Consider the following 26,069-nt stretch of genomic DNA (forward strand, 5'->3'; position numbering starts at 1 on the left):
TACGATAGCTTGCTTGCTGGTTGTTGTTGAAGTGGGATGGATTGGAAGCTCTGACGTTTCGCGGATTACGTTCCGTAGCGGAGCAAGGGTCCAATTCAAAATCCGTTAATTGCCGGTAGGTCGGCCGGACTCAGGAGCTCAACGTCAAGCTCGTCGTTGTGCGTGTCGCTTTTCTGTGTTGTCTAAATTTCTCTGCACATTATCGTTTATTTTGGAATTGGGAAGACATGGCGAGTATACAGGCAATCAGGGCGAATTGTCGCAAGGTACGTGATTATTGGTTTGGACCTGGATGTATTGAAAGAACGTCACATGAAGGAGTCGAATAATATGTGCCATTGAAAGAGCTATGGGACTCAGGCCAAGAGCTGCGTACGATTGTTGTATGGTACAAGAGATAGAGAGAGAGAGAGAGAGAGAGAGAGAACTTTTGAAGGCCATTGAGACACCACCCTAACATTCCCCCAGGTCATGTGCATAGGGCGCAACTATGCCGACCACATTAAGGAGCTCTCCAGTGCCACCCCTAAGCAGCCCTTCTTCTTCCTCAAGCCCCCGTCATCTATTCTACTCCCAGGAGCTGGCCCCGTTCTCCGCCCGCGTGGTGTATCAATGCACTATGAAGTCGAACTAGGACTCGTCATTGGCAAGACGATAAGGGATCTGCACCCTGAGGACACAAAGGGAGCGCTAGATGCTATTGAAGGTACTTTCATTTTATTTGTGACTATATTTGATCGCTTCATTCTATGCTCGTACATATACGAGAGATCTCCATTAACATCGAAACGCAGGATACGTGCTAGCCATTGATATGACTGCGCGAAACGTCCAAGATGAAGCGAAAAAGAAGGGCCTGCCCTGGTCCATCGCAAAAGGATTCGACACGTTCCTTCCGATCAGTAACTTCATCGCCAAACATCGCATACCGGACCCACAAAAAGCGCACCTCTGGCTCTCTGTGAATAACGAAGTGAAGCAGTCCGACAACACCGAGCTGATGCTTTTCCGGATTCCAAGACAGTTGAGCGATATTAGCAGGGTGATGACACTGGAGAAAGGCGACATCGTGTTGACCGGTACGCCAAAGGGTGTCGGGGCTGTGAAGACGGGGGACGTTATGAGGGCGGGGTTGAAGGTTGACGGAAAGGATATCGAAGAGGCAAACCTCGAGGTACCAGTTGCAGATCGTGAAGGCTTATATGAGTTCCGCGAGACTTAATCAAGCCTTTACCAGCTTGTTTGCCTTCAATCAGATATTGTTCAAAGAATCGATTTGTCTGCTTTCATTTTCAAGTAGGTGTTATAATCGGTGATCTCTGGCATTACTCTTCTTGCAGAACCGGGTCGGCTCAAATCTACAGACGCATTTGCTTGTATGGTCTTCTTCGAAGGGCTTGATGGCAATGTTGAGACTATCTGAGTCTCGTCGACAGGCGACTGGACATACTGACAGGCGTGCCGCTGTGAGCGCTTTGCACATTGACCACAGAATGGTCGAGCACGATCGCATTTGGTCTTCTTTCGATGACAGGCATTACAGCTGAGCCGAATTGGGGCTTTGGATGGCGATATGATTGCTGCTCTTCGGGGCGAAGTCTTGACTCGGTCTGCTGCGTTTTGTGGTAAATAAATGCTGCTATTGTCAGCTTGCGGGCCTACTGGCTGTTGAAGTGGAGCAACGTTAGGCTTCTTTCGCTTTGTCGGACTCGAAGCAATGACTTGTGTCAACTTGCTGGGAGTCGGTTTGCTTGGTGCTAGAGCAACATCTGCCTTCGTCCGCTTTATCGGACTTTTGCTGGTCACTTGGGATGCCCCAGTCGAGGTGATCTTGACTGCCCCTAGAAGTTGGGGCTGTTTGGAATCATTTTCTTGACCTTTGGCCTGAGAACGGGTCATACGCTGAGTATAGTGCTCATCGTCTGGATACTTCCTTTTCCGTGGGCTCGCCTTATGGGCTAATTGTGTCGCGGGAGGGTTAGGCGCATGCGGCTCTGGTCTAGGGGCGGGCGCTCTGTGCTGTCCGTCTTCATGTACTCTCGGCAACTTCGAATTATGAATTGAGGGCCTCTTGAAGAGCCTAAGCCTAGCCGATACAGCTGGCTGGAATCTAGTAGGTGATGTACCAAACATAGTATCTGAGGTGCTGTAGATGTTAGTGAACATAGAAATCATATGTCGTTCGTCTATCTCACTTCTGCCCAGCCTCAGGGCTTCGAGGCACCTGTATTCGCTCCTCGATATATCTTCGAGGAAGAACGGGTCCCTCGTCCTCGGTCTCCGTAGTATCCAAGTCTTCGACATCCTCTACATGCGGTGGCCTATTTGCTTTTCCAGAGATTGACCTATGGTTGATATTCGCCCTTGAGCTAATGTTGCTTATGGCTGAGTTCTGGTGCATAGTCTTGAGGCTGAAAATCTCCCTTTCGAGGGCTTTGATCTGATGCGCATCCTGTTTTCGACCAGACTCAAGATGTTCCAAACGTCGTACAAGACCTTTGAGACTAATAGGCACATCTTTCATCTTCTCAAAGTCGTCCGCGACAACCGAGACTTCCTTCGCGAGTTCAATCTGCTTCTGGTAGACAGCCTGATTCCTATCTGCAAAGTTCCTCAATCGAGTAATCTCCCCCGTGGCCCACTTCTCGAAGGTTTTGTCGGTATCTACCACCCCCATGGCCGCAATCTGTTGTTCCATATGCCGCATGCGAGAAGTAGCCGCCTCTGCAGCTTCTGCGGCCGCTTCGGTTGTCTGTATTCGAGCGTTATACGCTTCATGTTGACCTTGAAGTGCTCGCATCTCCCCGAGAAGCCACTCATGTTGCTTCCTCAATTCCGGGCCCCATAGCAGTGCCTCAGCCGTAGCGAAAGACATTCGTTGCGGCCCAGTGTCAGTCGAGGTAGTGCTAGGATTCCGCGGTGTCATGACTGCGGCAAAGTTGACCGCTCGATCAGTGAAAGTGAGAGCCGTTGCAGACTGATTTGAGGCGAAAGGAAAGCTACAGTGGATGAGATAAGTAGACAGAATGCGGTAGCAAGACGGAAGTAATCGCGAGAGATGTGGGGAATGAATGAGAGTAGGGAATGCGGGTGTGATTACGAGGTGTGCTGGAAGAGGGAGGCACGACGACGAACGCGCCTTCCTCACCGAGCACCATCCATCGATGGAAACCAACACAACATGACGAGAGATCCCAGGTTGTAAGAACAATACAGCAAACAATATATCAAGACGAAACGTGAAGTCAGACTCTTTCTTATTTCATGCTACCTACTAGGTCTTTCCGCTTTCCACTCATCACTATCAAGCATCTCTCTTAGGCCCTCTGGGCATCTCCAAAACCTCATCTCTCTTCATGATCCTTATTTTCGTATCCTTCTTCGCGCTATCTACTTCGGCTTCGGCTTCGGCCTCCTTCGGCCGCTCTGCAATACTTTTATCGTAGCTACTTGGGTCAATGCCAAGGATGCCACCGACATTGTTGCGGTCCCCTGGAACGGAAAATTCGCGGAACGCATACCGCCACTCGTTGAGAAAGCCACGGATAGCCTTGCCGACTTTATCTTTGCCGTTCTTGGAATGATGACCAGTTCCTGTGATGGCATAGACGGGGCGGGAGTGGGAGCTGTGCTTTAGGAGAATGCCTTCAAGGTAGGATACGGATTCGTCTGGATGTAGTCCTGGGGCAATATTAGAAACAGAACGGGTACGTTAGTAGAAGATGAGCTAAACATACCGTGAAGATCCACATACAGCTCCTTCGCATCGTCGACATCCTTGTTCCGCTCTTCGTAAAGAATACGTGCGGCTTCCCGATGTGCTTCGCGCATGAGGTTATTCTCGCTCTGCCCCCTAAGACTAAGAGCTTTAGCCGCGCGCGAGTCACTGCGATTCCAAGCTTGGGCAGCACTAAGTAAGGTCAGCATACATTCTACCACCTATTCAAGATCAAACCTACCTTTGCAGAAATTTGTTCCGCAGGCTGCCATGCTTGAAAGCTTCGGCGCGAGCTTTGAGATATTCCTGGTTGCCCTTCTCGCCCGTCTCTAACCACGGAATATGCTGAGGAGCAGGGATCGCCTGAGCAGCTGCACTATTCTCACGAGAGCCATTGAAACTCTTAGTGGTTCGTAGAGCTTTGCGGGCTGGAGTTGCAGGAGCAGGGGAGGGTGACATGCGTACGACGTCTGCAAGGTTGTTCGGCCCAGAAAGATCTTTTTGGGGCCCATGACCACCTCGCTTACCGTGATGTCGCTTCCCCATCTTCGCAGCAGCTGCACTGCCCAAACTAGGAAAGGCCTCGTTGTCGTCGACCGCGGGCACAGACGGGGTAGGGGCACGAGAGTGCTGGCGACTGCTAGTCCTTGATTGCGGACGGCTACCGGCCCCGGGTGTGAAGTTCGCGTAAGGGCTCAGGCCAGGCGGAGGACGTGTTGGGCCACCAGTCAAACCATAGAGCTGTTCCAAAGAGGTAGCTTCTGATGTTGATATTGAAGGTGTCCCGAACGGAGAGCCGCTTGAGTGGAGGTTGGGAAACACATCATAGTCGGACATGTGGAAGTTGGGTATAGCAGCTTGTAAAGGGGGTGTGGAGACGTCTGAGATGGCCATACGAGCCATGAGCGCTGAAGGGTCATGAGAGAACAAGCAAGTGTCACCAGCCAGGCAGTTTCCGTTCAAGAAGTATCTGGGGCCAATGTTAGTAATTCACAAATTTGTCATGCATAAACAAATGACTCACTTGCAGAGTGTCTTGCTAGTATCATGGCTAAATCTGCAGTCTGCTCTCGCGCAGTGTCCCGTTGATAGGAAGTACTTGCACACGATGTTGCTTTTGTGCTGGCTGGGTGTGCTAGGCCTAAACGCGGGGCTCATTGATTTTCCAATAATGTAGCCACTCTGCTCTTGGGTCGCCGGGGGGAGTTGTTGCGGATCCAACTGTTGGCCCATCAACGCAAGCAAAGCAGCACTGAGGTCGAAGCCATTAGCCTCGAGGACCTTCTCTATCTCCTCATCCGATCGATCATCTCTCAAGATCGAGCGTAGCATATCATACGGGCCCATATCCATGGTCTGAGGCTGTATCCACTCTGCCGCGGCTCCATTGAGCGTGCCGTCACCGAGCAAGGATGGCTCACTCCCAGACTCATCGTTTACCAGCCAGTCCACTGACTGGCTGTCGAGGTCACCATATAGCTCAGAATTGGGAGTTGGGCCTTCGCTGAACTGGTATGCACTTAGACTGGGGCTATGCGGGATATGCGGACTTGAAAAGGCAAGGCGCGGCGAGGGTCGCGGGGAAGTAAACGGAGAAGCATTCGAAGACTTTGCACGTGAAAAGCCAGGAGGAGCAATGCCAAAGCCGGGCGGGGGGTGTATCATGCGCGGCGACTGGTTCACGGGGGTCGGGGCGCGGTTGGCCTGCCACGGAGCTGGCGAAGGACGGCGGATGATGGTATGGCGACTCGGGGGAGGGGAGCTGGAAGAGCTGCCCGCGTCGCGATAGCGCCAGAGGCAATCCAAGACGATATTCTCCAGAGACTTCCCCGAAAGGCTGGTTTCCTTGCGTAGCAGCTCCTCCAGCTTGTCTGTTTTGTCCTCCTCATCTAGCGTCTCGTCCTGCAGCACAGGCAGCGACTTCTCATATAGGTCGTCGGCAACCATGACTAGACTGTTCCAAAAACTCGAAAGGATATGGGTATGTTCGGCGCTCAGGGGAGGAGGGCGCGCGGTCGAGGAGAGGTAGAGACGGAAGATCTGGGGGGTGTCGGGCTGAAGAAGAACTGCGGATGATGGCAGAGGAGCAGCGACCGGCGCGTATCAGGGAATGAAGCTGCAATGAAGGACAAGAAGTTGTCCCGCAGAGGTGCTGCGAGACACTCCACGTGCGCCGTTAAGGCAAAAGGGCAGAGGGAGTGAATGCCTGGGCGGGTCGCGAGCGCGAATGAAGCTCAAAGGACTAGCCTTACGTAGGTAGGGTAGGGGTGTGGGGGATGGATGCTGCACGACTGTTCATTAGCTTGCAGGGCCGCGTTTTGCTTCGTCGAATACCATCAGCAGTGCGTACCAAATCTACCGACGGCTCACTCGAGCACCTCTACATTGCTTACAGCTTCCTTTTATCATGGCCCTGGGGACGTCGGTGTGAGATGGCTGGGCGGGGATGACGGCGCAGGCAGCTTTGTGTCCCTGCAACAAGACCTCCTCGTAGTAGTCCGGGAGAAACATTGCACACACAGACATCCATCACCGTTTAGAGCAGGACACTGGGCGCCACGAAGCTGAGGCTGAGTCACGTGTAGGGCCAGTGGGTGAACTGGATGATGCTTCCATGTGGTGTAACAGCTGTACCTGGACACCCTCACGGACCAGAGTTGCGCGTGCCAGCCAACCGTAACAATGACTGCTAATAACCCCGAGCACAAGCAGCTTACGGAGGAAGAGAGACTGTTTTGCTTGGTTTGATTCAACTTCTAGTCTGACTGTCTTAAAACAGCCCTGAAGAGTGGGGAGTGAGGCAGTGCGGGCGTTTCTCCCATGACGATGAAACCAGCAACTCCCTAGCAGCAGCGCTAGTTCACCATCTAACATCTCACTCTGACCTCCTACTACTGATTTACAAGCATCCTACAGACGGAATGTCCTGTTTCAGTAATTGTCGCTAAGCCACTCCCTACGCCTTCGCATGAATCCCTAAACCGCTTCTCCTCCATTCAACTCTCCGTCGCATCCGTCGCGTTCCGCCTACTCTCAACCTCACACGCCTACCATGCCAGCGACCGACTATGATGCCCGCGCCCTGGCGCTCCCCCTCGACGATGAAGAGACAGGCATCACCCCAATATGGAGTCGCAGACGCACATCTTCCTTTCGTCGCACCTCTTCATATCATTCGCAACCAACATGGCAGCAGCGCGTAATGGAGAAATATACGAATCTCAGCCGCCGCGTTCGCGACCAGTATAACAAGTTATCGCCTGTACAAAAAGTCCTCTTTGTCGTCGTCGGCATAGTCATGAGCGTCCTCAGCATCTTGTTCATGGTATATAACAAGAAGATATTTGGAGCGTTGTTGCCGATTGCGAAGAAATGGAGGGATGTCACAGGTGGCTGGTTGATACTATGGGTGGCCATCTTTATCGTGTCTTTTCCACCGTTGATCGGATATGCTTCTCTCCTTACTATTACGGGCTTCGTCTACGGATTCCCTAAAGGGTGTGTACATACCAACCTCCCAATGTTAGACAGAAACTGACTACAGAACAGTTGGTTCATAGCCGCTACCGCGACAGTTGCTGGCAGTACAGCCTCCTTCCTCCTCTCACGCTCCCTTCTCAAGAATATGGTGCACCGCCTCATAGCAAACGATACACGCTTCGCCGCCCTCGCCCTGACCCTCAAGCACGACGGCTTAAAGCTACTCATCATGATCCGCATGTGTCCCCTCCCATATTCGATCTCCAACGGAGCCATAGCAACATTCCCAACCGTACACTGGGCCAGCTTTGCACTAGCTACTGCTATAGTGACTCCAAAGCTGATCCTACATATCTTCATTGGCGCGCAGTTGGAAAAGATTGCCGAGAGCGGGGGCAAGATGGACCCGCGCACCAAAGCGCTATCCTACATCTCAATCGCCATCGGGTTAGTAGCGGGCATAGTGACGGGCTGGTTCATGTACCGCAAGACGAAGCAACGCGCCGCGCAGCTCGAGGCCGAAGAAAGAGCGGGCATTCGAAGAGCGAGTATAGAGGATCTAGAAAATGAGTATGTGGATGACCCGGATGCCTTGGAGGCTGCGGAGCGGTTGAGGGAAGATGAGGACGATATTAGTTTGAGGACGACGTGGGATGAGGAGTATATGGATGAGCCTCCCGAGACGGGCGATGCCGTAGAGATCGGGGATGACCCTTTCAGAGACGGAGACGCAAGTGATGAGGAGGCCAAAGGGAGGAAATAGAAGTTGTCATGGTGCACTTCTGTAGGCCATCTGAGAGGAACTGTTGGTATAGAATTCTAGAATTAGACGTTGCATACGCGGGGTTTGGGAGCATTTTACATGCACTGATCGAACTGAATATAACCGCTTTACTTCCATCCTCGAGACAGTATCCGACTGGAGTCTCTATTTACTTGTGATGATCTACGTGCTGCTTATATGCAGGGTTTGCCAGAGAAGGACACAATGAGCTGTTGGTACTCCTACAGCCGAGCAAACATAGAGTAGCGATGATATAACAACTTCGAAGATGACGTATGTGGTCAGCGTTGCTCGCGTTCCAACTGTTAAAAGTTATCTCAAGCTCTTCGCCACACGAAGTTTACATGTAAGATGTGTTGAAGAGGGTAGAGAACTAAAGCCAGATGAATTTCAGGGGCGGTGAGAACGTGGAGTTAAATTCACGTAGAGCAGACAGTGGTGACCGGGTAACAGAACAAAAAGCTCAATTGCAATATACAGATCCACTCCACTTCATCTAGCTCCACTCCACCAGATATGTACCGCTAACAGACGCGAGGGAATCACAGGCTGGTCGATTTTGTCCGTCAGAGGTAGGCATGCGTGATGCGGCACAGCGCGCATCGAGTCATGTCAATTCAGAAAACGAACAAATCTTCCATATTGAGACAAGCTGATGGCGAGGACGCATCTTCTATTATACATCTGCTCTCAAAGACCAATCAGCACTTTTGATCCCTCAAGCTCATTGGAATAGACACAACCCACACTTCATCCCTTCTGCATTTACGAGAAGCTCTTGGTGAAGCTTGTAGCAACCTCCTTCAGCTTGGACTCCAAGTCTTTGCTGAGCGCACCTTCCCGCTCAATCGTGCTCAGGAGATCCTGCTCGTTCGATCGGAGATGGGCAAGGAAGTCAGACTCCCACTGGAGGATCTTGGCGACGGGAACGGAATCGAGGAGACCGTTAACACCAGCGTAGATCAAAGGAACCATCTCGTTGACGGCCATGGGAGAGTACTGCTTCTGCTTCAGGAGCTCAGTAAGACGCTCACCACGGGACAGGGTCTGCTTAGTAGCAGCGTCCAAGTCGGAACCGAACTGGGCGAAGGCCGCGACCTCACGGTACTGGGCCAAGAAGAGCTTCAGGGAACCAGCGACCTGCTTCATGGCCTTGACCTGGGCGGCGGAACCGACACGGGAGACGGAAAGACCGACGTTAATGGCCGGGCGGATACCCTTGTAGAACAACTCGGCCTCGAGAAAGATTTGTCCGTCGGCTGAGAAAAAGTTAGAAGAAAGTCTCGAGGTTGCGAACTAGGATATACTGACTGATACTGATCACATTCGTGGGAATGTAAGCGGAGACGTCACCGCCCTGGGTCTCGATGATGGGGAGGGCGGTAAGAGAGCCGCCGCCGAGCTTGTCGTTCATCTTGGCAGAGCGCTCGAGGAGACGAGAGTGCAGGTAGAACACGTCACCGGGGTAGGCCTCACGGCCAGGGGGGCGACGGAGCAACAGAGACATTTGACGGTAGGCAACGGCCTGCTTTGTCAGATCGTCGTAGATGATAAGAGCGTGCTTGCCATTGTCACGGAACCATTCTCCCTAAAGTCATATTAGTACTTGCACCAATCAATTTACAGATGTAACACTTACCATTGATGTCCCGGTGAAGGGGGCAATGTACTGGAGAGGGGCGGCCTCAGAGGCAGTGGCAGCGACAATGATGGTATACTTCATGGCATCGTTCTCCTCCAGGGTCTTGACGAGCTGGGCGACGGTGGATCGCTTCTGACCGACAGCGACGTAGATGCAGTAAAGCTTCTTCTTCTCGTCATTTCCAGAATTCCATCTTCCTTGATTGAGCATGGCGTCGAGAGCGACGGCAGTCTTTCCGGTTTGACGATCACCGATGATCAGCTCACGCTGGCCACGACCGATGGGAACCATGGCGTCGACCGACTTGAGACCAGTCTGTACGGGCTCGTTGACGGAGCGACGGGGCAGGATACCGGGGGCCTTGAGCTGCGCACGGCGCTTCTCGGTGGTCTTGAGAGGGCCCTTTCCATCAATGGGGTTACCGAGAGCGTCAACGACACGTCCGAGAAGAGCCTCGCCGACGGGTACATCGACCTGTGCGTGTTAGCTCTCCGCTGATGACCGCAGCTTTGCCTCGACCTACAATCTCTCCGGTACGCTTGACGGTCTCGCCCTCCTTGACTAGACGATCGGAACCGAAAAGCACGACACCGACCTGGCCGGCCTCCAAGTTCATGCACATGCCCTTGACACCAGAGGCGAACCTGCGATTCCGTTAGCTTCCGTGGGGTTGAGCGAGTGGGATGGGCTTGGCGTACTCGACAAGCTCCTCAGCCTGGACATTGTTCATGCCATGGACACGGGCAATACCGTCACTATTCCCTCGTCAGTTCTGCCTGTCTTGGTGTGATGATTGCGATGGCGCAGTGCGGCATACCCGACGGAAAGCACACGTCCAGTCTCGGCGAGACTGTTCTCCTCCTGTACACCGCGAATCCTCTGCTCCAGAATGGACGAGACCTCGGTTGGCGTGGCCTTTGCCTCGGAGGCGTAGGATCGGATGGCACTGGTGAAGGCCGGGGCGCGCGTCTGGTGGTGAGGAAAACCCGTCAGTACTCGTTCTCGGCAGAGGGGAGCTCCCCTTGTCGGCAGCGCAGCAGCCCAATTCCATCAACAAAGCTCCATTGCGGCGCCAATGGCATCGGAGTCGGCGTCTGGGAGCTGCTGGCGATGGCGGCAAGGGCGACAGGCACGAGTGCAGGCGGTTGCGATGGACTTACCGAAGCAATCCTGCCAGAGGCAGAGATTGCAGCGACCCGGCGGCTCGACTGGCGGATGGCTCTTGAGAACATTGCTGCGGTGCTCAAGAGACTATTGAGGGAGCTCTGCAACCAATTGAGATTGATGCAGGAGAGAAAGAGGGGAGATGGTGATGGAGAGGAGGATGGGGAGCTCTTGCTGCGAGGAAGAAAGTCCTGCGGGTTCGGGAGGAAAGCGCAGCCCTTGGCGGCAACGCCTAACCCGAAAAAGCCGCTGCGAAATCAACACGGAGTGCCTAGGCAGACCACGCCCCAACCCCACAACCAGACCTAGAGAATCCTACTGAGACGACGAAAGGCGGGAAAAAAGCATCCATGTCAATTTGAGACCAAGCGATCAAGGTTGGTAGTTGACTGTTCACACAGTATGAGTACTGGTTGGAGACTACTGCATCAAGGTAGCAATAGCACACTCATGTGGGTAGGGAAAGCTTTCACCCATCACATTGCAATGTACATGTGTTTACTTGACAGAGGTATTGATAATAATAATTCAAGAGAGTATCTTGCTGCCAACCGGTTCAACTTCCAAATGGGTATGCAGCTGGCTTGCCAAACGCAAAAGACGAAGAAAGAAAAAATAATCCACCCAAACGCCTCGTACACCGTGCTTCCATGCAACGCTATGCTCTCCTGCCGTATCCATACACAGTACTTGCAGTGCTCTTTGTAGCCGCCCCCTTCCATCTCGACCCGTCGCCTAGTTCCCATTCGCAGCAGCGCTTGTCTAGCCGTGTCTGGATTGCCATATAGACATGATCAAAAGCCTGAGCGTCCTTGGATCACTTTGCAGAGCCATTCTGGCCCTTCTCTTTGCTCTTTTTAAACTTCTGGATCTCCATCTCAGCCGCCTGGTCTACCCGGCGTTTCAGCTCAGGGCGGTATCCAAGCGAGAAAAGTATCTCAAACCAGACAAAAAATGGGGCTAGGAAGACAGCCTGCACAAGGTTGTCAAGCAGCGCGGGTGCCCTGCCCTCAAACTTGCCGTGTCCAACGAACTGCACCAACCAGCACGCAATGTTAATTGCGGCTGCCCACGAGTTCGCGGTTGCGCCATATGTCGAGGTGAGGTGGTTCGCGTACGCTGTGCCGCCGATGAGAAGAGGCGCAAGAAGAGCCCCGGCGACGGGCTCCATAAGGACGTAAAGTGTCGAATACAAGACTGCTCCCACGGTGCCGATGTTGAGAGGAAGGTTGGGCACGGAGAGCCATGACGGTAGCGGGACGGCAGGCGTGTTTGTGAGCTATCGGAATGTCAGAGGATTTCTCCGGATCGTGTGCAGCCCTTACCAGTAGGAAGGATGTCAACAAGATGGGAGGCACACAGAGTATATGTATCCCAACGTTGACCTGACACATTTCATGTTAGCTTTACATGCCAAAGCTCCCCAGGCAAAAGGGGGCCCTACTTTATTATGATGGTATGCTCCATACTATATTCCAGTCAGCTAGGCATATACACTGGATCGAACAGGACGTACGAAGACCAGCTGCTTCTCCAGGTTGAGAGACATGGCTACCGGATGCGGAACTCTCGCGCGTGTCAGGGTTGAGCTACTTGTACAAGACTAATGCATGTCTTGAAGACGAGTTGCGAGAGGGGCAATATTCGGCAGACAGCGAAGTTTCACCCCGAAAACGCGAAGCGATAAGCAGATAGAGCAAGGTAAATGTCTCACGGCATGGATGGGTGGGGCACGGGATGCTGGCTGTTGGGAGGTGTCGCTGCGAACGATTTTCCGCGCCGAGAGGCTTCGAGCTCAACCTTCATCGCGCGCGCAACCATTGTTCCTCAAAGCTTCGACCAACCCCACCTACGATTGCCCTCGCTGTGTCAACGGACCCCATAAGCGGCGCCAACACACTGGAACCTGGGCGCATGGACTGCTGAAGATAACTTTGAGGGTTGGGTTGCAGGTGGCCGGCGCCTCTCATTAAGGCTCGCACGCCAGTTCTACGGTATCGCTACCGGCGCTATCACTGGAAACAATAAGATCATAGAACCGCCTAATAAGAACGAGTCGCCTACTACCGTCATCCGCCGTTCATCCCGTGCATTGTCTACCTCTACCTACATCTGAAAAATCCGCGCGCACCACCTCAAATCTCGTCCGTCAAAACCTGGCGCATAACTCTCAGCCATGTTTTTCCTCAAAGAACTGGAGAAGACGATCCAGCTACATCCTTCCTACTTCGGTCCCCTCATCCGTCAGCACATACATCGGGAGCTACTTCAGAAGGAGGAGGGTTCGAGCACGGGAAAGTACACCATTGTGTGCATTCTGGACGCGTTTGAGATCTCCGATGGAAAAGTGATGCCTGGGTCTGGTTCTGCGGAATATGTCGTACACTACAAGGCCATCGTATGGCGGCCATACAAGGGAGAGGTGGTATGTGCAAATCTTAGAAGCGCTCAACGACCGAAGCTAACTGATTTCAAGATGGACGGTGTGGTCACTTCAGTGCTCCGTACAGGCTTTTTTGTCGACTGCGGCTCATTACAAGCCTTCGTAGGCCGTAATGTAAATTTGCCCAAACATGTCAGGCACTTGTCCGCCCACTAATGACTGCTAGATGATTCCCTCAGACATTACCTTCGACGCAAACGCCACGCCCCCACAATGGACCGACAACGGAGAGCAGGTCATTGAGAAGGGCACCAATATCCGCATAAAGATAAAAGGTCTCCGATCTGAGGTCGACAAAATGTATGCTGTGGGGACGATGAAAGAGGTTAATATCCCACTGCACTGCTTGATCTTGAGACTTTTGGCTAACCCTGCGGTTCAGGATTACCTTGGCCCGTTGCCCTCTTAGTATCGCAATAGAATGGCCTCACTTGGCAGGAATTTAGGCGGCGAGAAACGACAACCTGGAACCTCAAAACACCTCGTCGTAGGCCACGTCGAGTATGCGTCTTTAACGGGCAGCAACACTGAAAGGTCCAGTGACGCCGTATTGGCGGGAACGGGTCTACATAGACGGCGGGTTAAGTTCCACACAACGATCTTGAGTAACATCACATAAGGCTATGCTCCAATTTCAAAGGCCAGTAGCAGGAGGGTATACCCAAAATGCAAGCCGTAATAGGTCCGACAGGAAGGCAGGAGGCTTCTTAGTATATCATTCCGACAAATGTCCTGAAAAGGGCGTGAATAGAAGACTTGTTCATCTCTTTGTTTTGCCTGCATGCTTGTGACGTTTCCACCCTGTGTCAAAGGGTGGCTTGGTCGGTTTCGGCCCACACGAGCTCCTGCACCTCCGCTCTTAACTCCGCAGCTGTGGACACCTTGAGCACCTACCCCGTAACTTCGCCTGGCCGCTGCACGATTTCACCATCGCGCTTTGGATACATTTAGATGGTCGTGGAGAAGAAATGATATGACTATAGCGGATCTCGATTTACATTACACACTACAATGCCGCCGGAGCGCGCCGTGAATGAGGAGGAGACAGAGCTTCTGACCAAGGGCGAGAGGTCAACGCGCACCTCGGAGGACGGCTCCGAAGCCTCGATATCTTCGATTTCGACAACATCGCTAATCCTCGAGCATATCAATGACCCATCGCTCACCGGCACATTGCGTTCGAACCTAGGAGAGAAGTACAGGGACGATCGAGATGAGCCTGACCAGGCACGCGAGCGGTTCGACGTGGAGGAAGGACGGTATCAGGGCCCTACTACGGTAGACAAGAAGACACGGCGGTGGTTATGGATTATTGGCACAATCTGCGTTGTAGGGTGGGCCCTTGCGCTGGTCTCTTTCTTGATGAAGGGGACCTACAAGCCTGCGTCCAGTCGTCCGCACGATCCTCTTGCCAGCTCTACCAAGGGTTCTGCAAAGAAGATCTCTATGGATCAAGTGCTTGGTGGCCAGTTCTGGCCGCAGCAACAGAGTGTATCATGGATAGCAGGACCAAATGGAGAGGACGGCCTGCTGCTTGAGAAAGGCGTAGCGAATAAGGATTACCTAATTGTCGAGGATATCAGGAGCAAGGACAAGGCTAGGGCGTCTGGCAAGACAACATTGATGAAGAAGAGCGGCTTCGACGTTAATGGAACATATGTCATGCCCAACAATGTCTGGCCGAGCAAGGACTTCAAGAAAGTTTTGGTACTCTCAAATGAGGAGAAGAACTGGAGACACTCGTACACGGGCCTATACTGGATATTCGACGTGGAGACACAGACTGCCGAGCCTCTCGATCCAGAGAACCCAGGCAGTAGGGTTCAACTAGCGTCCATGTCACCACAGTCAGATGCAGTCGTCTTCACTAGAGGCAATAACATGTTCTTACGGAAGCTCGGGTCGACACAAGTTGTGCAGATCACACAAGATGGTGGTTCTGAGCTGTTCTACGGCGTACCGGATTGGGTATATGAGGAAGAAGTCTTCCAAGGAAACAGTGCAACATGGTGGTCCGAAGACGGCAAATACATTGCTTTCCTACGGACTGACGAATCTACGGTCCCAACATACCCGGTGCAGTACTTTCTCTCGCGGCCAAGCGGGGAGAAGCCCAAGGCCGGAGAGGAAAATTACCCAGAAGTTCGCGACATCAAGTATCCCAAGGCTGGGGCACCTAACCCCATCGTATCGCTAGAGTTTTATGATGTGGGAAAAGGCGAAGTGTTCAGCGTCAAGATCGAAAATGATTACCCCGATAATGATCGTCTCATCACTGAGATTGTCTGGGCTGGCAAGACAAAGCAAGTACTCGTAAGGGAGAGCAACCGAGAAAGCGACACCTTGAAGCTCGTTCTCATAGATGTAGACAAGCGCTCCGGCAAAACTGTCAGGGCTGAAAATGTGGCAGAACTCGACGGAGGCTGGTTCGAGGTCTCGCAGAAAACGACTTTTGTGCCCGCAGATCCTGAGAATGGCCGCAAGGACGATGGCTACATCGACACCATCATTCACGAAGGATATGATCACATTGGGTACTTTACCCCACTTGACAGCGACAAGCCTATCGTACTTACCAAGGGCGAGTGGGAGGTTGTCGATGCACCGTCTCGTGTAGACTTGAAGAACAACTTGGTCTACTATATATCCACGGAGAAGAGCTCTATTGAGCGTCACGCCTATGCAGTATATTTGAACGGCACTGGCAAAAGAGAAGTCATCGCCGACAGCGGCTCCGCGTTCTACGAAGCATCCTTTTCTACCGGTGGCTCCTACGCATTAATGAGCTACAAAGGTCCTAGCATCCCATGGCAGAAAATCATCAGCACACCATCCAACAGCGAAAAATTCGAGAAGATTCTCGAAGAGAACAAGGCCCTGGAGCGCCTCGTACGCCAACACGAGCTCCCTATTCTCAAGTACCAAACTATCGATGTTGACGGCTTCAAGCTCAACGTCCTGGAACGCCGTCCTCCGCACTTCAATGAGAAGAAGAAGTATCCAGTCTTGTTCTTCCAGTACTCTGGCCCGGGCTCCCAACAAGTGCAAAAGCAATTCAAAGTAGACTTCCAATCCTACATTGCCGCCAGCCTCGGCTACATCGTTGTTACAGTCGACGGGCGAGGCACAGGCTTCCTTGGTCGTAAGCTACGATGCATTACAAGAGGTAACATTGGGTACTATGAGGCGACTGATCAGATTGCTGCAGCAAAGATATGGGCGGGGAAGAAGTATGTTGACAAGGAGAGATTGGCGATTTGGGGCTGGAGTTACGGGGGCTTCAACACGCTGAAGACACTCGAGCTTGATGGTGGCGAGACGTTCAAGTATGGTATGGCTGTTGCGCCTGTAACAGATTGGAGATATTATGGTAAAGACCCCTTCTCAACCTTTTTCTTCGTCAACCCCCATGCTAACCAACACGGCGTACAGACTCCATCTACACAGAACGCTACATGCACACTCCGCAAAACAATCCACAAGGATACGACAACTCTTCCGTTAGCGACGTCCAGTCGATGTCAAAGAACGTCCGCTTCCTCATCATGCATGGCGTGGCAGATGATAACGTGCACATGCAAAACACTCTTACCTTGCTCGATCGCTTAGATGTAGCGGGCGTCGAGAATTACGATGTTCATGTTTTCCCCGACTCGGATCATAGTATCTACTTCCACAACGCAAATCGAATCGTTTACGACAGTAAGTGCATATCTTTCCAGAAATTACACGTATATTTTCTAATGCTACGTTCAGAGCTGAAATGGTGGCTTGTCAACGCGTTTAATGGTGAGTGGTTGAGGATTGAAAATGCGGTGCCGAAAGTACAGATAGAAGGTCGGTCGAGAGTACGGTAGTGTAAGCTTGTGTCAATAGGCGTTGTCAGGTTGGATTTACTGCAGCGCGTGAGGGCTTTAGGGCGGTTCATATGTACATCATTCAAATCTTGTACAATTCTGGTATTCATTCTACGCTACATTTTTCCCGTGAAGTTTATGTACATGGATAAGAGTCAGTCCTCGCATGTCTTCCACAGTATGAATACGATGGCGTCAATTCGAATCATCTAACTAAACCAAATATCAAATTTTCTTGGCTGATCCTTCCATCCCATGAGTTCAGCCCCTTACTCAACTCACTCACAGCGTCTCCTCATAAACGCCTGCCTTCTCATGTCCCGCGCCTTTCAAAAATAACTTCATACTCTCCAACACCTGTGCCTTTAGATCCGGCCTGGTCAAATACTGGCCCGGAAATCCTCCGTACGTGCTATCGAACTCAAACGGCTTGAGCGCCTTCCATATACCATGGACTTTCGTGGGAGGCAGCGGCACCATATTAGGGTACGACCACATGAAAGAAAAGGAGACTGTGTCTGGGACGCGGTGGGCGTTGATGAATCCGGACTGGAGAGGGGATGTTAGTTTGGGAGCTAATGAGGATGTGGGAGGGAAGGAAAGACAGGACGTACAGGCACACTCATCATCGTATCAGCAATGAACAACTTCTTCTCCCACAGCAGGAACGAACTCCCATCGAAATGGCCCCCGGCTTGAATGAACTTGACCTCCCCGTTCACTTCGCCAATCTCCGTCACGCCCTGAACTGATTTCCTGCACCCCGCTTTATCCTCGCGATTCAGCCACTCCGAGTCATCCTTATTTACGAACACAGGGCAGTTGAAGATCTCGGCCCACTCAAGATGCGTGGTGTAAAAGTGGGGGTGCGAAATCACTATGGCTTTCAATCCGCCTCTCTGATTAATGAAGTCAATGGTCGCTTGGTCGATGAACGCGATGAGATCCCAGAGCACGTTTCCGGAAGAAGTTTGCAGTAGGATTGCGCGCTCGCCTATACCGAGTTGCTTTCGAGAAGTAGTTGAATCTGAGAGGCCTGGTGGTAGCTCGGCGGGTGTGAGCGGTCTGGTGGTGATATAGTGGATCCGCGAGTCATGCTCGTCGGTCTCAAAAGTGTTCTTCTGGAGGTCTTTTTCTTTGTGGAGCGAGGTCCAGGATTGGCCTGATGCGGGAACGTATTGGCGGGGATCCTAGGTATGTTAGTTCTGGAGACTTCATGTGGTGGGCATTTGGGAAGAGTATAGCGGTTTGACGTCACTTACATCGCATACGCGACACGTAATTGGATGTTCAGAGAGCGGGACATCGTATTGAGTTCCGCACGTCTCGCAGACGGCTAGATCGCTGGGTTCGAACGTCATGTTGGATGATTCCGGTCGTAATGTATGCTTGAGGGAAGTGTATCTGAGCTTCGCATCGCTGAATGTGAAGTCATGCTGGCACGCGGCTGACAAAAAAGAGCCTACACCAAAAGCTATATCTACTACAAATTCAACCTAAAATTAAGTTTTTTAAAGGAAATAACGTATATATTTTAACTTAAATAGCTTAAATTATAATATAAAAGCTTTTTTAAGTTTTTAAATGCTGTATAAACCTGTAATAAATATAAAATTTGGTAGTAGTAGGGTGAGCTAAGGATTTTGGTGTCGGCTCTTTTTTGTCAGCCGCGTGGCTGGGTTTATATATCTAATAAAGGTGGGGTGGAGAGGGGAGCTCTAAAGCTCTCTCGAAAAGGATAGCTCAAACCCCAGCCGCACAGTAGCTTACAAACTCAAGGTGTAGTGTTAAGTTGTGAGTCTAGAGCGAAATGCTTTCTTTTTCTTATAGCGATGTGTTCTATATTGCCTCTATGCCCTAATAACGCCTCTGACTTCTACATTGAGGAACTGCAGGGGTTCCCATATCCGTCATAATCATCGTGAGGTTGAAAATATAGCCAGTAGCGTATGCAGCAGCGTAGGCAACAACGTGTTATGCCATGGGATTACTCAGCTACACCAGAGAGCCACCAAGAATCCAGATCTCGCCGTTGGCGACCTTGTCAGCTATGCTCGTGACTTCGACATCGCCAGGCTGGATCTGCCAGTTTGGTCAGCTCGGTATCCGAAGGCGTGCAGCAGTAACGAAAATTACAGATTGACGACTGGAAAAAAGAAGCCAATGGAGTAGCGATAGCGTGTGAAGCGGAGAAGGAGCGGGTATTCTCGCTGAACCATCTTCATCGCGTAACCAAAAGCAAAAAAAAAGAAACCTGGATGATCTGTCTGAGACAGACGAATGCTGATGAGAGTGGGACTCGAACCCACGCCACTTTCGTGACCAGGAAGCAGGGTATTAACCTTGCGTTGCTAAGGAGAGACCTTAACCTGGCGCCATAACCAACTCGGCCATCTCACCAATTTGATTGGTTGATAGTGTGTATGAAGAATTGAATATACATGTACGCAGTAGGGGTGCGAAAAGTGGAAGAGTTTTGCTCGTTGTAGTGCGGTGTGGGTCCACGGCAAGGAAAGGCTACCGGCGTAGTCAAATGCGACTTACCTTTTTCTGGCCGTCTTTACTTTCCCACCAAATTTCGTTGCCAGCAAGAGTCTTGACTTTCTTGCCCTCTTCCCATGGGCTCTCCGGCACAATGTGCCTCTGTACGAAGCGCTCAAGGTTTTTGCGCGCGCGATCTTCTCCGCTGCTCCCACCATACGCGTTCTCGCCGAATGACTTGTAATCCTCGGGATCTTCCCATGGCTTCCTCTTCAGGTCCCGCATAATGCTGTTGTCTGGCGCCAGCACCGTAGCATTGGACGCCGCATCGTCTAGACGACCAGATACCGCATCGATGTCCCGCGTGAGACCGCTGAAGATGGCAATGTTCTGTGTCTTCCCTATGACATCTGAGATGATGACGCCAGCTGACACTTGGCCCTCGGGCTTGGCCATAATGTATTCTCGAAGCGGCGACTGTTCGCTGAGGACGTTGAATGACTTGACAATGCTGTCGAAGGGCCGGGACTCTGCTGAGCAGGCGAGGATCAGACAGATGGTAGCGACAGGGTAGGCAACAAAGGCTCCGGGCTTCATGGTCGTTCAGAGATTATGCATCGAGCGTTGTGGTAGGTGGTGGTACGTTGCGCCGTTTGGAGGTAGGAGGCACTCACGTCATCCCGCGGTGAAGCCAAGACCCCCGTGATCGCGTGAATGATCGACAGCCTCCGCTATGTTTCGTGAACTTCTACTTTTCCTTCTCACCTTCCCACTCCACTCATGTTACCCCCAACGTGAGACGCCGCGCCCCTGTGCGCGTCTGCAGGTTTATTCTGCAGCTTGAGCTTTAGCCATGGCGCTACAAGTTCCAACTGTCACTGTTGTAAGTCTACCTAGTCCAAGGTGACGGTGAAATTCTAATTCCTCAAGGATGACTTGCGCGCGTTCCACGCGAAACACTTTCTCCACACACCAGCACCCGAGTGCTTCTTGCATGGCGTCGAACCTGCAACCGAAGCTGTCGAAGAATATTACGAGGTGGAAGACGATGGGCTAGGCTACTATTCCGACGGCGCGAGGCGCACCCTCACGGATGAGCAAATTGCCATGTTCCGACACTCCGAGATCCAGTCTATTCTCCGCGAACGCAGACTACGGCGAGAAGATGGTGAGGTCTTTGAAGATGGGAACGCCCCAGCGAGCCCAGCCCCCGAATTCGGCAGCCCAACATCGCTGTGCATCAACCCAACCACACCTAACACTACGACTTCCACCGACGAAGCCCTCGAACAACAAGTCGTTGTCGCTTCTGAGAATACCGATAAGGTCCAGGCAGGCCGGATAGAGAAACCGAAGACGCAGCAGTGGGCGACCAGTAGCGCGAGGACGAAGGCCAGAAACAAAAAGCACAATAAGAACTATCGGAGGAAGAAGAAAGAGGATAAGAAAAGAAAAGAGGCTAAAGGGGATGGTGACGAAGAGAGTGATGAGTGGGATCCCTGGCATCAAGCGACTGGACCCGATGTGCAGATGGACGACACCGTCGATTTGGACTACTGAAGTATCTCGGAGTGTCAACCTCGCTACAACCACCGAGTGTCAACTCATCAACTAAGAAGTTGCCTCAACATCCATGGAGCCTACATGCAAGGAACGGGTATATCGCAAATATTTCCCTAAAGACATGGAACTGTATGTGTACCCCACTCCCTTCCCTACCACAGCATGCAATGATGAAAACATCGTTATCGTCATCCTTAGGCGGAGATGGTGTTGGGCTTGAGATGAGGGAGAAAGACTGCTTGCAGCCTGATCCTTTGACTCGTCCGGCACTGTCACTGACGAGTAAAATATCTTCTCTCTGACCACATACTTGATCTCTATTTCCCCTCGACCTTCGCGTCAAAACGCATTGAGGCTGACTTGTCGGACAGGGCACTTGTTTATACAGGTACTAGCCTTAACTGTTAGTATTCATCCGCGGGCCACGATTGTGCTCGTCGAGAACATATAGAGCTTTACTAGTATCTTCAAGGAGAGTTGGTAGTCGACAGCTCGTGAACATTTCGAAACATATCTCTAGGCCACCAGGGTGCATGTCTCCCAAGGCAATGCAAATCTGGTTACGGAGTAGGTAACCTCAGGGTTCCGGGGATGTAGTTGAACCGTTCCGTAAGAAAACTGATTCAATTCTGACATTCAGGCTGGATTCACTCGAAGTTCACTTGTGTTTGAAGGTTGGTGATAGGATCAAGGCCGTAGGCGATACCAAATGAGGTGGGCAGATAGTTGATGATGCATTGGAAAGTCTCGGTGTGTTGAAAGCGCTAAGGCTAGATTAATCACCGAACCCCTTCAAGCTATGCCTACAGCTGCTTATAGAGCAACTGTCAATTCGTTATGTTGTCTAATATATTTTACCCCGCCAGTTAGAGTCGTGCCATCACTTTGGTTTCACCCACGCTAGCCCCGGCGTTTGTTCTTACTGTTTTGGGCCCACTTTGCTCCTCCCCTCCTCTCTCACCTTAAGCAATCTCCACCCAAACATCTCTCCACGTCAACAGCGACCGCCGACCTCACCCTCAACCCTCAACACCCGTTACCCAACTCCACCAGTCGCCATGGCTCCCCACAGGCCTGTGGCTGACGAGAGAGCCAGAAGAGCGAAGAAGGTGGCTACCACCTCTACGACCACGAAGAGAGCCGACAAAGTTGTCAAGCGGCCCGCACGCGGATATCACAAGTTCCGCAATGGAATGCTCAACGTAACGCCCAAAGGAGGTGAGAAGGAGCTGTAAGTCGATCTCGTCTTGATATGAGCATCGCATGAATCAAATGCTAACAGGTGCTCGCAGGGTTAAGAACAACCAAATGTCGCCGCTGCTAAGTCTTCCACCTGAGATCCGAAACAACATCTGGAAGCAGGTGCTTGGCGGGAAGGTATTCAGAGCAGGCCACATAGGCGCACACGGGCGGTCCAAACTTTCAGTATCGCCAACTGAGCCGGCTAATACTATGGCCCTGCTACAAACCTGCCGTCAGATTTACGCAGAGGCCGCTCAAATGCCATTACTGCTCAGCATCTTCTCCTTCTCACGTATGAGGCACGTATCTTATTATCTCAAGAAGACGCTCAAGCCACATCAACGCAAGCTCATTACCTCGATCCAGTTTGAGGTTGAAACTACCAAAGAACGAGACTTGCAGTATGCATCAGAGTTAGGTCTGTACAGATCTCTTCCAAGCTTGCTTCCTAACCTTGAAAAAATATGCGTTTGTGTCTTCGCCGCTGCAACATCTGATGATGATGTGGTACAGGAGACTGAGCGCTTGGTGCGCCAGTATTTCGCACATTCTATACAAGGCACGTCCGCAGAGTGGAACGTGGAACAAACGGAACAAAAATGGGTATCATACAATGCATCGTAAGTACAGGCAGTTACTGGAGTGTTTCGTGGTACTGAAAGCTAAACCTATCGTAGATGGGAGGGCACCGCCACAGACAGCGACGAGCCAGTAAAGCTAGTCGAGGAGGAGCATGCGATCATTTGATTCAGTTTCTTACCGCAAACGACGACTTCGCATAGTACGAGTAGTTAGTCTAAGCTACATGGTTTGAGCCACTCATACACTGAACGTATATGGGCGGATAAAGAAGTATGGTCTTCAGAGCATTGAGTATCTCTACGTTGGCCTGAGAGCTGTTATGCTATGGACTACATCTACCTTATCTTCTAGGATAGTCTAAACTTTTCAGCCTTCGAATAGTGGTCCAGCTGGTTGTCTTGTTCTCGAGCTCAAAGATCAATGCACGAAGTTTATACTACAATTCACCAACTTTCCTACTTCGGCTCCTTCGCGATTATTCCTTCTATATCTACAGAGGACCATGGTGCGTTAGTCATGAGGACTCCCTAATTCAACTCTAATGTATCTCCGGGCCCAGATTGGTCTCTCATTGTCTCCTTCGCTGACTTGGCTGTACCTAAGCTTGGGGGAGCTCGGGTACATACAGCTACCCAGCTCTCCCCTACACAAAACTCATGTCCCTAGTGTCTTCCTCTATAAATTCGGGGCCTGATCTATAAAGATGCATTGGGAAGCCTTAGTACCATCCGGTCGATGTAGCAGATGGCGATGTGATTGTCCCAATAAGACAAAGGTAAATAACTAATGGAAAATAGTTCCCTTTATTTCATATAGAACTCGGAAGCGCAGGATGAAATCTGGGAGGGTTTATGCGAGTAGTCGTGTTCCACTGTGACTCAACAGTCCCGTACCAGTGACACTTTCCTAAGTGAACCATGAAAAATGCTGCCTCAACTTTAACTCACTCGCTCACTTGATACACTGTAACCAAAGGATTTATCACGATTCCGTGGGCAGGCAGATTCAGAGTATGGTAGGATCTACGGTGAAGGTTAATTTGATGTGCATGACATAAATTGAGGTGGTACCATATGGCGCTGCGGAAGTGAGAGTATTTGGTGTCGTGAAAGCGCTCAGATGGCGTGGCGCGATAGCCGGTAGTACCGATAAGAGAAAACCTTCGATTTCAAGATGGTCTTCGTCGCTCTATGTACTCTAAACTCTGTTATCGCCGCGATCGAGATCTTTGCTCTTCCTTCCCTCGCTGCTATCATCACTTTCCGTATCACTCAGTAGCCCATTCCATGCCTCGTCATCTACACTGTCCGCATCCTGTTCCCTTCCATCACTCTGGTCTACCTTCACGTTGACAAACAGAACCCAGAGGCCTAGATCGTAGGTAATCCTACAAAAACTTGTCGCAACGAAAGCCACCCAGAAGGTGCCGTTTCCAGACAGCAATCCGGTAATCGAAGGGCCAACGCTCATTGACAGTGTCCGCAGCATACTCGTGATGCCCATTACACCGGTTCTCTCCTCTGGTTTCACGACTGCAGCGATGAAAGCGGCACGGGGAGCTTGGTCCATACTGTTGAGTGATGCACGGAACAATAATAGGCCGACTGTCCATCCCACGGAATTCGGTAACGGGATAAACGCGCTGGCTATGGATGAAGGTAGATGGGTAAACACCATCGTGTTGATGAGACCGATGCGTTTCGCAAGCGGTCCAGCAAAGACAGCGCTGACAGCACACAAGAACTGCGATGCTGAAGTGATGTCTCCCAATGTGCTTTTGGAGAGATGAAACTTCTGGTCGACATAGTAGTTCATCAGCGAGTAAGGCGTCATCCCGTCTGCTAATGAATCGATCGCTAGTAAGATCCAGAGCTTGTACATAATGGATCGCGTCTGCTTTGAGATTTGGCTGAAGTAGCCTGGCTTCTTTTGTGGCTTGATTCGTATATCTTCTTGGCCGGTACTCCGCACGCGGTTGTGATCGAAGCTGTCCGTTGTACTTGGCGTCATAGATTCTAGTAGCACCTCTTCCTCTTCACCGTCTCCGCTGCTTCGCCCCCTCTCTTTCATCTCCATATGTTTTTCCCCTGCAGCTTCGCATCTGTCACTTAGCCCCAAGCAAAGAATACTTCCGATGACTCCAAACGCAGCATATCCCCAGAACAAAGCATGATAAGCTTTGGTCACATTTCCGCTTCTTTTTTCCAGCGCGTTCACTGTTCTCCCAGCCACTTCAGCGCCAATGGCACCAGCCATGGTCGTAGCCGTAACATACCAGGACAGGACATCGCTTCTTGTCTTCTCATCTGTCAAACCACTCAAGATGCTCTCTTCAACCGCCCTGAAGGGTCCGCAATCTGCACCGGTGACACTGATAATGCCAAAGACTGCCGCGACTAAGAGGATCCAGAAGCTCTCCGATAGCGCAAAAGCAACACCTGAACCAGCCATCATCACGCTGCCCATGAACAGGATCTTTCTTCGGCCTAGCTTGTCCGCCACAAGCGTCAGCAGCAGCGATAACATGACATCGCCGAGTAGCGTCAAGGTCATGAAAACTCCGATTCGCGAATCTGGAAACTTGAGCGAGGAGAAGAAGAGGGCTAGGATTAAGCTGGGGATGCCAGCCGTGAACATGCGCAAAGATCGAAGCATGATGATGATGTACGCATCTCTTCCAGTTGCATTCAACGATGTGATGCCAAGAAAACTTGAGATGCGCGATACGATGGGAGGAGCCATGGTGGCGATGCCAAAGTCTGCGGAGAAGCCAGCAAGTTGAAATCACAGTCTGCCTTTGATAGATAGATAGCTATAATTTCAATTTGTAGCAATATACCAACAAGAAAAGAGGTAAAGAAGAGAAAGAAAGTAAGAAAAGTCCAAGAGGCTGGATATCACCGACAGACCTGCCATACACTAGTTAAACCCGCTCGGGTTTAAGCTCCAACTACTACTGCACCGTTGAGTCACATAGGGATTTAGTCAGCGCTTGTCGTCGTCCTCAGCCTGTAGGGTGAAGATTAGAAGACGGCTATGGGTACCGACGTTTGCTAACGCTGTCTTGTTCTAGCTGGAAGGATTCTGCGCGGCCGAGGACGGAACCCCGCATG

General features: G+C 51.4%; 13 protein-coding genes and 1 non-coding gene across 14 annotated transcripts; 6 read left to right on the plus strand and 8 right to left on the minus strand.

Moving 5' to 3' along the window:
• The first annotated feature begins 129 nt into the window (after positions 1–129).
• On the plus strand, positions 130–1,349 carry K460DRAFT_371708 (fumarylacetoacetate hydrolase domain-containing protein 1). Its single transcript, XM_040934398.1, has 3 exons — positions 130–266; positions 469–706; positions 795–1,349. Exons 1-3 carry the CDS (start codon positions 228–230, stop codon positions 1,220–1,222), a joined length of 705 nt encoding a protein of 234 aa, XP_040783076.1. The 5' UTR covers positions 130–227; the 3' UTR covers positions 1,223–1,349.
• K460DRAFT_437679 (uncharacterized protein) lies at positions 1,243–3,396 on the minus strand. Its single transcript, XM_040938420.1, has 2 exons — positions 2,196–3,396; positions 1,243–2,146 (listed from the first exon to the last, which is right to left on the minus strand). The coding sequence occupies exons 1-2, from the start codon at positions 2,924–2,926 to the stop codon at positions 1,264–1,266; spliced, it is 1,614 nt and encodes a 537-aa protein (XP_040783077.1). The 5' UTR covers positions 2,927–3,396; the 3' UTR covers positions 1,243–1,263.
• On the minus strand, positions 3,305–5,665 carry K460DRAFT_411098 (CCCH zinc finger and SMR domain-containing protein; the record flags this gene model as incomplete). Its single annotated transcript, XM_040937453.1, has 4 exons — positions 3,305–3,681; positions 3,738–3,910; positions 3,960–4,688; positions 4,743–5,665. The coding sequence occupies 4 exons, from the start codon at positions 5,663–5,665 to the stop codon at positions 3,305–3,307; spliced, it is 2,202 nt and encodes a 733-aa protein (XP_040783078.1).
• A 1,105-nt stretch (positions 5,666–6,770) lies between these two features.
• On the plus strand, positions 6,771–7,961 carry K460DRAFT_296167 (uncharacterized protein; the record flags this gene model as incomplete). The annotated part of the gene is made up of 2 exons (XM_040929616.1): positions 6,771–7,216; positions 7,268–7,961. 2 exons carry the CDS (start codon positions 6,771–6,773, stop codon positions 7,959–7,961), a joined length of 1,140 nt encoding a protein of 379 aa, XP_040783079.1.
• A 786-nt stretch (positions 7,962–8,747) lies between these two features.
• K460DRAFT_381302 (ATP synthase-like protein subunit alpha) lies at positions 8,748–10,856 on the minus strand (the record flags this gene model as incomplete). Its single annotated transcript, XM_040935339.1, has 7 exons — positions 8,748–9,241; positions 9,294–9,570; positions 9,622–10,098; positions 10,148–10,268; positions 10,323–10,379; positions 10,442–10,593; positions 10,785–10,856. 7 exons carry the CDS (start codon positions 10,854–10,856, stop codon positions 8,748–8,750), a joined length of 1,650 nt encoding a protein of 549 aa, XP_040783080.1.
• Positions 10,857–11,180: 324 nt separating this feature from the next.
• On the minus strand, positions 11,181–11,688 carry K460DRAFT_210003 (uncharacterized protein). Its single transcript, XM_040927260.1, has one exon. The coding sequence runs from the start codon at positions 11,532–11,534 to the stop codon at positions 11,265–11,267; it is 270 nt and encodes an 89-aa protein (XP_040783081.1). The 5' UTR covers positions 11,535–11,688; the 3' UTR covers positions 11,181–11,264.
• K460DRAFT_371712 (DUF962-domain-containing protein) lies at positions 11,247–12,550 on the minus strand. Its single transcript, XM_040934399.1, has 4 exons — positions 12,305–12,550; positions 12,233–12,256; positions 12,114–12,173; positions 11,247–12,067 (listed from the first exon to the last, which is right to left on the minus strand). Exons 1-4 carry the CDS (start codon positions 12,335–12,337, stop codon positions 11,606–11,608), a joined length of 579 nt encoding a protein of 192 aa, XP_040783082.1. The 5' UTR covers positions 12,338–12,550; the 3' UTR covers positions 11,247–11,605.
• Positions 12,551–12,606: 56 nt separating this feature from the next.
• On the plus strand, positions 12,607–13,998 carry K460DRAFT_371714 (DNA-directed RNA polymerase II 19 kDa polypeptide). The gene is made up of 4 exons (XM_040934400.1): positions 12,607–13,213; positions 13,265–13,345; positions 13,398–13,556; positions 13,614–13,998. The coding sequence occupies exons 1-4, from the start codon at positions 12,965–12,967 to the stop codon at positions 13,638–13,640; spliced, it is 516 nt and encodes a 171-aa protein (XP_040783083.1). The 5' UTR covers positions 12,607–12,964; the 3' UTR covers positions 13,641–13,998.
• A 244-nt stretch (positions 13,999–14,242) lies between these two features.
• K460DRAFT_296801 (putative dipeptidyl-aminopeptidase B) lies at positions 14,243–17,088 on the plus strand (the record flags this gene model as incomplete). The annotated part of the gene is made up of 3 exons (XM_040929652.1): positions 14,243–16,601; positions 16,664–16,933; positions 16,988–17,088. 3 exons carry the CDS (start codon positions 14,243–14,245, stop codon positions 17,086–17,088), a joined length of 2,730 nt encoding a protein of 909 aa, XP_040783084.1.
• Positions 17,089–17,370: 282 nt separating this feature from the next.
• Positions 17,371–20,166, minus strand: K460DRAFT_381305 (uncharacterized protein; the record flags this gene model as incomplete). The annotated part of the gene is made up of 5 exons (XM_040935340.1): positions 17,371–17,637; positions 17,703–18,278; positions 18,351–18,476; positions 19,090–19,170; positions 19,633–20,166. The coding sequence occupies 5 exons, from the start codon at positions 20,164–20,166 to the stop codon at positions 17,371–17,373; spliced, it is 1,584 nt and encodes a 527-aa protein (XP_040783085.1).
• Positions 19,373–19,488, minus strand: K460DRAFT_t75. The gene has a single exon. It is a non-coding gene; the product is annotated as a tRNA-Leu (tRNA).
• A 256-nt stretch (positions 20,167–20,422) lies between the features above and the next one.
• On the plus strand, positions 20,423–21,129 carry K460DRAFT_411106 (uncharacterized protein; the record flags this gene model as incomplete). Its single annotated transcript, XM_040937454.1, has 2 exons — positions 20,423–20,452; positions 20,500–21,129. The coding sequence occupies 2 exons, from the start codon at positions 20,423–20,425 to the stop codon at positions 21,127–21,129; spliced, it is 660 nt and encodes a 219-aa protein (XP_040783086.1).
• A 1,061-nt stretch (positions 21,130–22,190) lies between these two features.
• Positions 22,191–23,121, plus strand: K460DRAFT_411107 (uncharacterized protein; the record flags this gene model as incomplete). Its single annotated transcript, XM_040937455.1, has 3 exons — positions 22,191–22,363; positions 22,425–22,994; positions 23,052–23,121. The coding sequence occupies 3 exons, from the start codon at positions 22,191–22,193 to the stop codon at positions 23,119–23,121; spliced, it is 813 nt and encodes a 270-aa protein (XP_040783087.1).
• An 831-nt stretch (positions 23,122–23,952) lies between these two features.
• K460DRAFT_371718 (major facilitator superfamily MFS_1) lies at positions 23,953–25,837 on the minus strand. Its single transcript, XM_040934401.1, has one exon. It carries the CDS (start codon positions 25,696–25,698, stop codon positions 24,154–24,156), a length of 1,545 nt encoding a protein of 514 aa, XP_040783088.1. The 5' UTR covers positions 25,699–25,837; the 3' UTR covers positions 23,953–24,153.
• Between the last annotated feature and the right edge of the window lie 232 nt (positions 25,838–26,069).

Source organism: Cucurbitaria berberidis, assembly GCF_010015615.1.
Source record: "Cucurbitaria berberidis CBS 394.84 unplaced genomic scaffold K460scaffold_7, whole genome shotgun sequence".
Lineage (NCBI taxonomy): Eukaryota > Fungi > Ascomycota > Dothideomycetes > Pleosporales > Cucurbitariaceae > Cucurbitaria > Cucurbitaria berberidis.

Coding starts and splice junctions, on each gene's coding strand:
- K460DRAFT_371708 (XM_040934398.1), top strand. CDS start 228: ATGGCGAGTATACAGGCAATCAGGGCGAATTGTCGCAAG. Junction 267..468: donor TCAGGGCGAATTGTCGCAAG/GTACGTGATTAT, acceptor ACATTCCCCCAG/GTCATGTGCATAGGGCGCAA. Junction 707..794: donor AGCGCTAGATGCTATTGAAG/GTACTTTCATTT, acceptor ATCGAAACGCAG/GATACGTGCTAGCCATTGAT.
- K460DRAFT_371714 (XM_040934400.1), top strand. CDS start 12,965: ATGTTTTTCCTCAAAGAACTGGAGAAGACGATCCAGCTACATCCTTCC. Junction 13,346..13,397: donor AAGCCTTCGTAGGCCGTAAT/GTAAATTTGCCC, acceptor AATGACTGCTAG/ATGATTCCCTCAGACATTAC. Junction 13,557..13,613: donor CTGTGGGGACGATGAAAGAG/GTTAATATCCCA, acceptor CCTGCGGTTCAG/GATTACCTTGGCCCGTTGCC.
- K460DRAFT_437679 (XM_040938420.1), bottom strand. CDS start 2,926: ATGACACCGCGGAATCCTAGCACTACCTCGACTGACACTGGGCCGCAA. Junction 2,147..2,195: donor AGCCCTGAGGCTGGGCAGAA/GTGAGATAGACG, acceptor TAACATCTACAG/CACCTCAGATACTATGTTTG.
- K460DRAFT_371718 (XM_040934401.1), bottom strand. CDS start 25,698: ATGGCTCCTCCCATCGTATCGCGCATCTCAAGTTTTCTTGGCATCACA.
- K460DRAFT_371712 (XM_040934399.1), bottom strand. CDS start 12,337: ATGTCTCTCAACCTGGAGAAGCAGCTGGTCTTC. Junction 12,174..12,232: donor GAGCATACCATCATAATAAA/GTAGGGCCCCCT, acceptor GAAATGTGTCAG/GTCAACGTTGGGATACATAT. Junction 12,068..12,113: donor TGTTGACATCCTTCCTACTG/GTAAGGGCTGCA, acceptor ACATTCCGATAG/CTCACAAACACGCCTGCCGT.
- K460DRAFT_210003 (XM_040927260.1), bottom strand. CDS start 11,534: ATGGGAACTAGGCGACGGGTCGAGATGGAAGGGGGCGGCTACAAAGAG.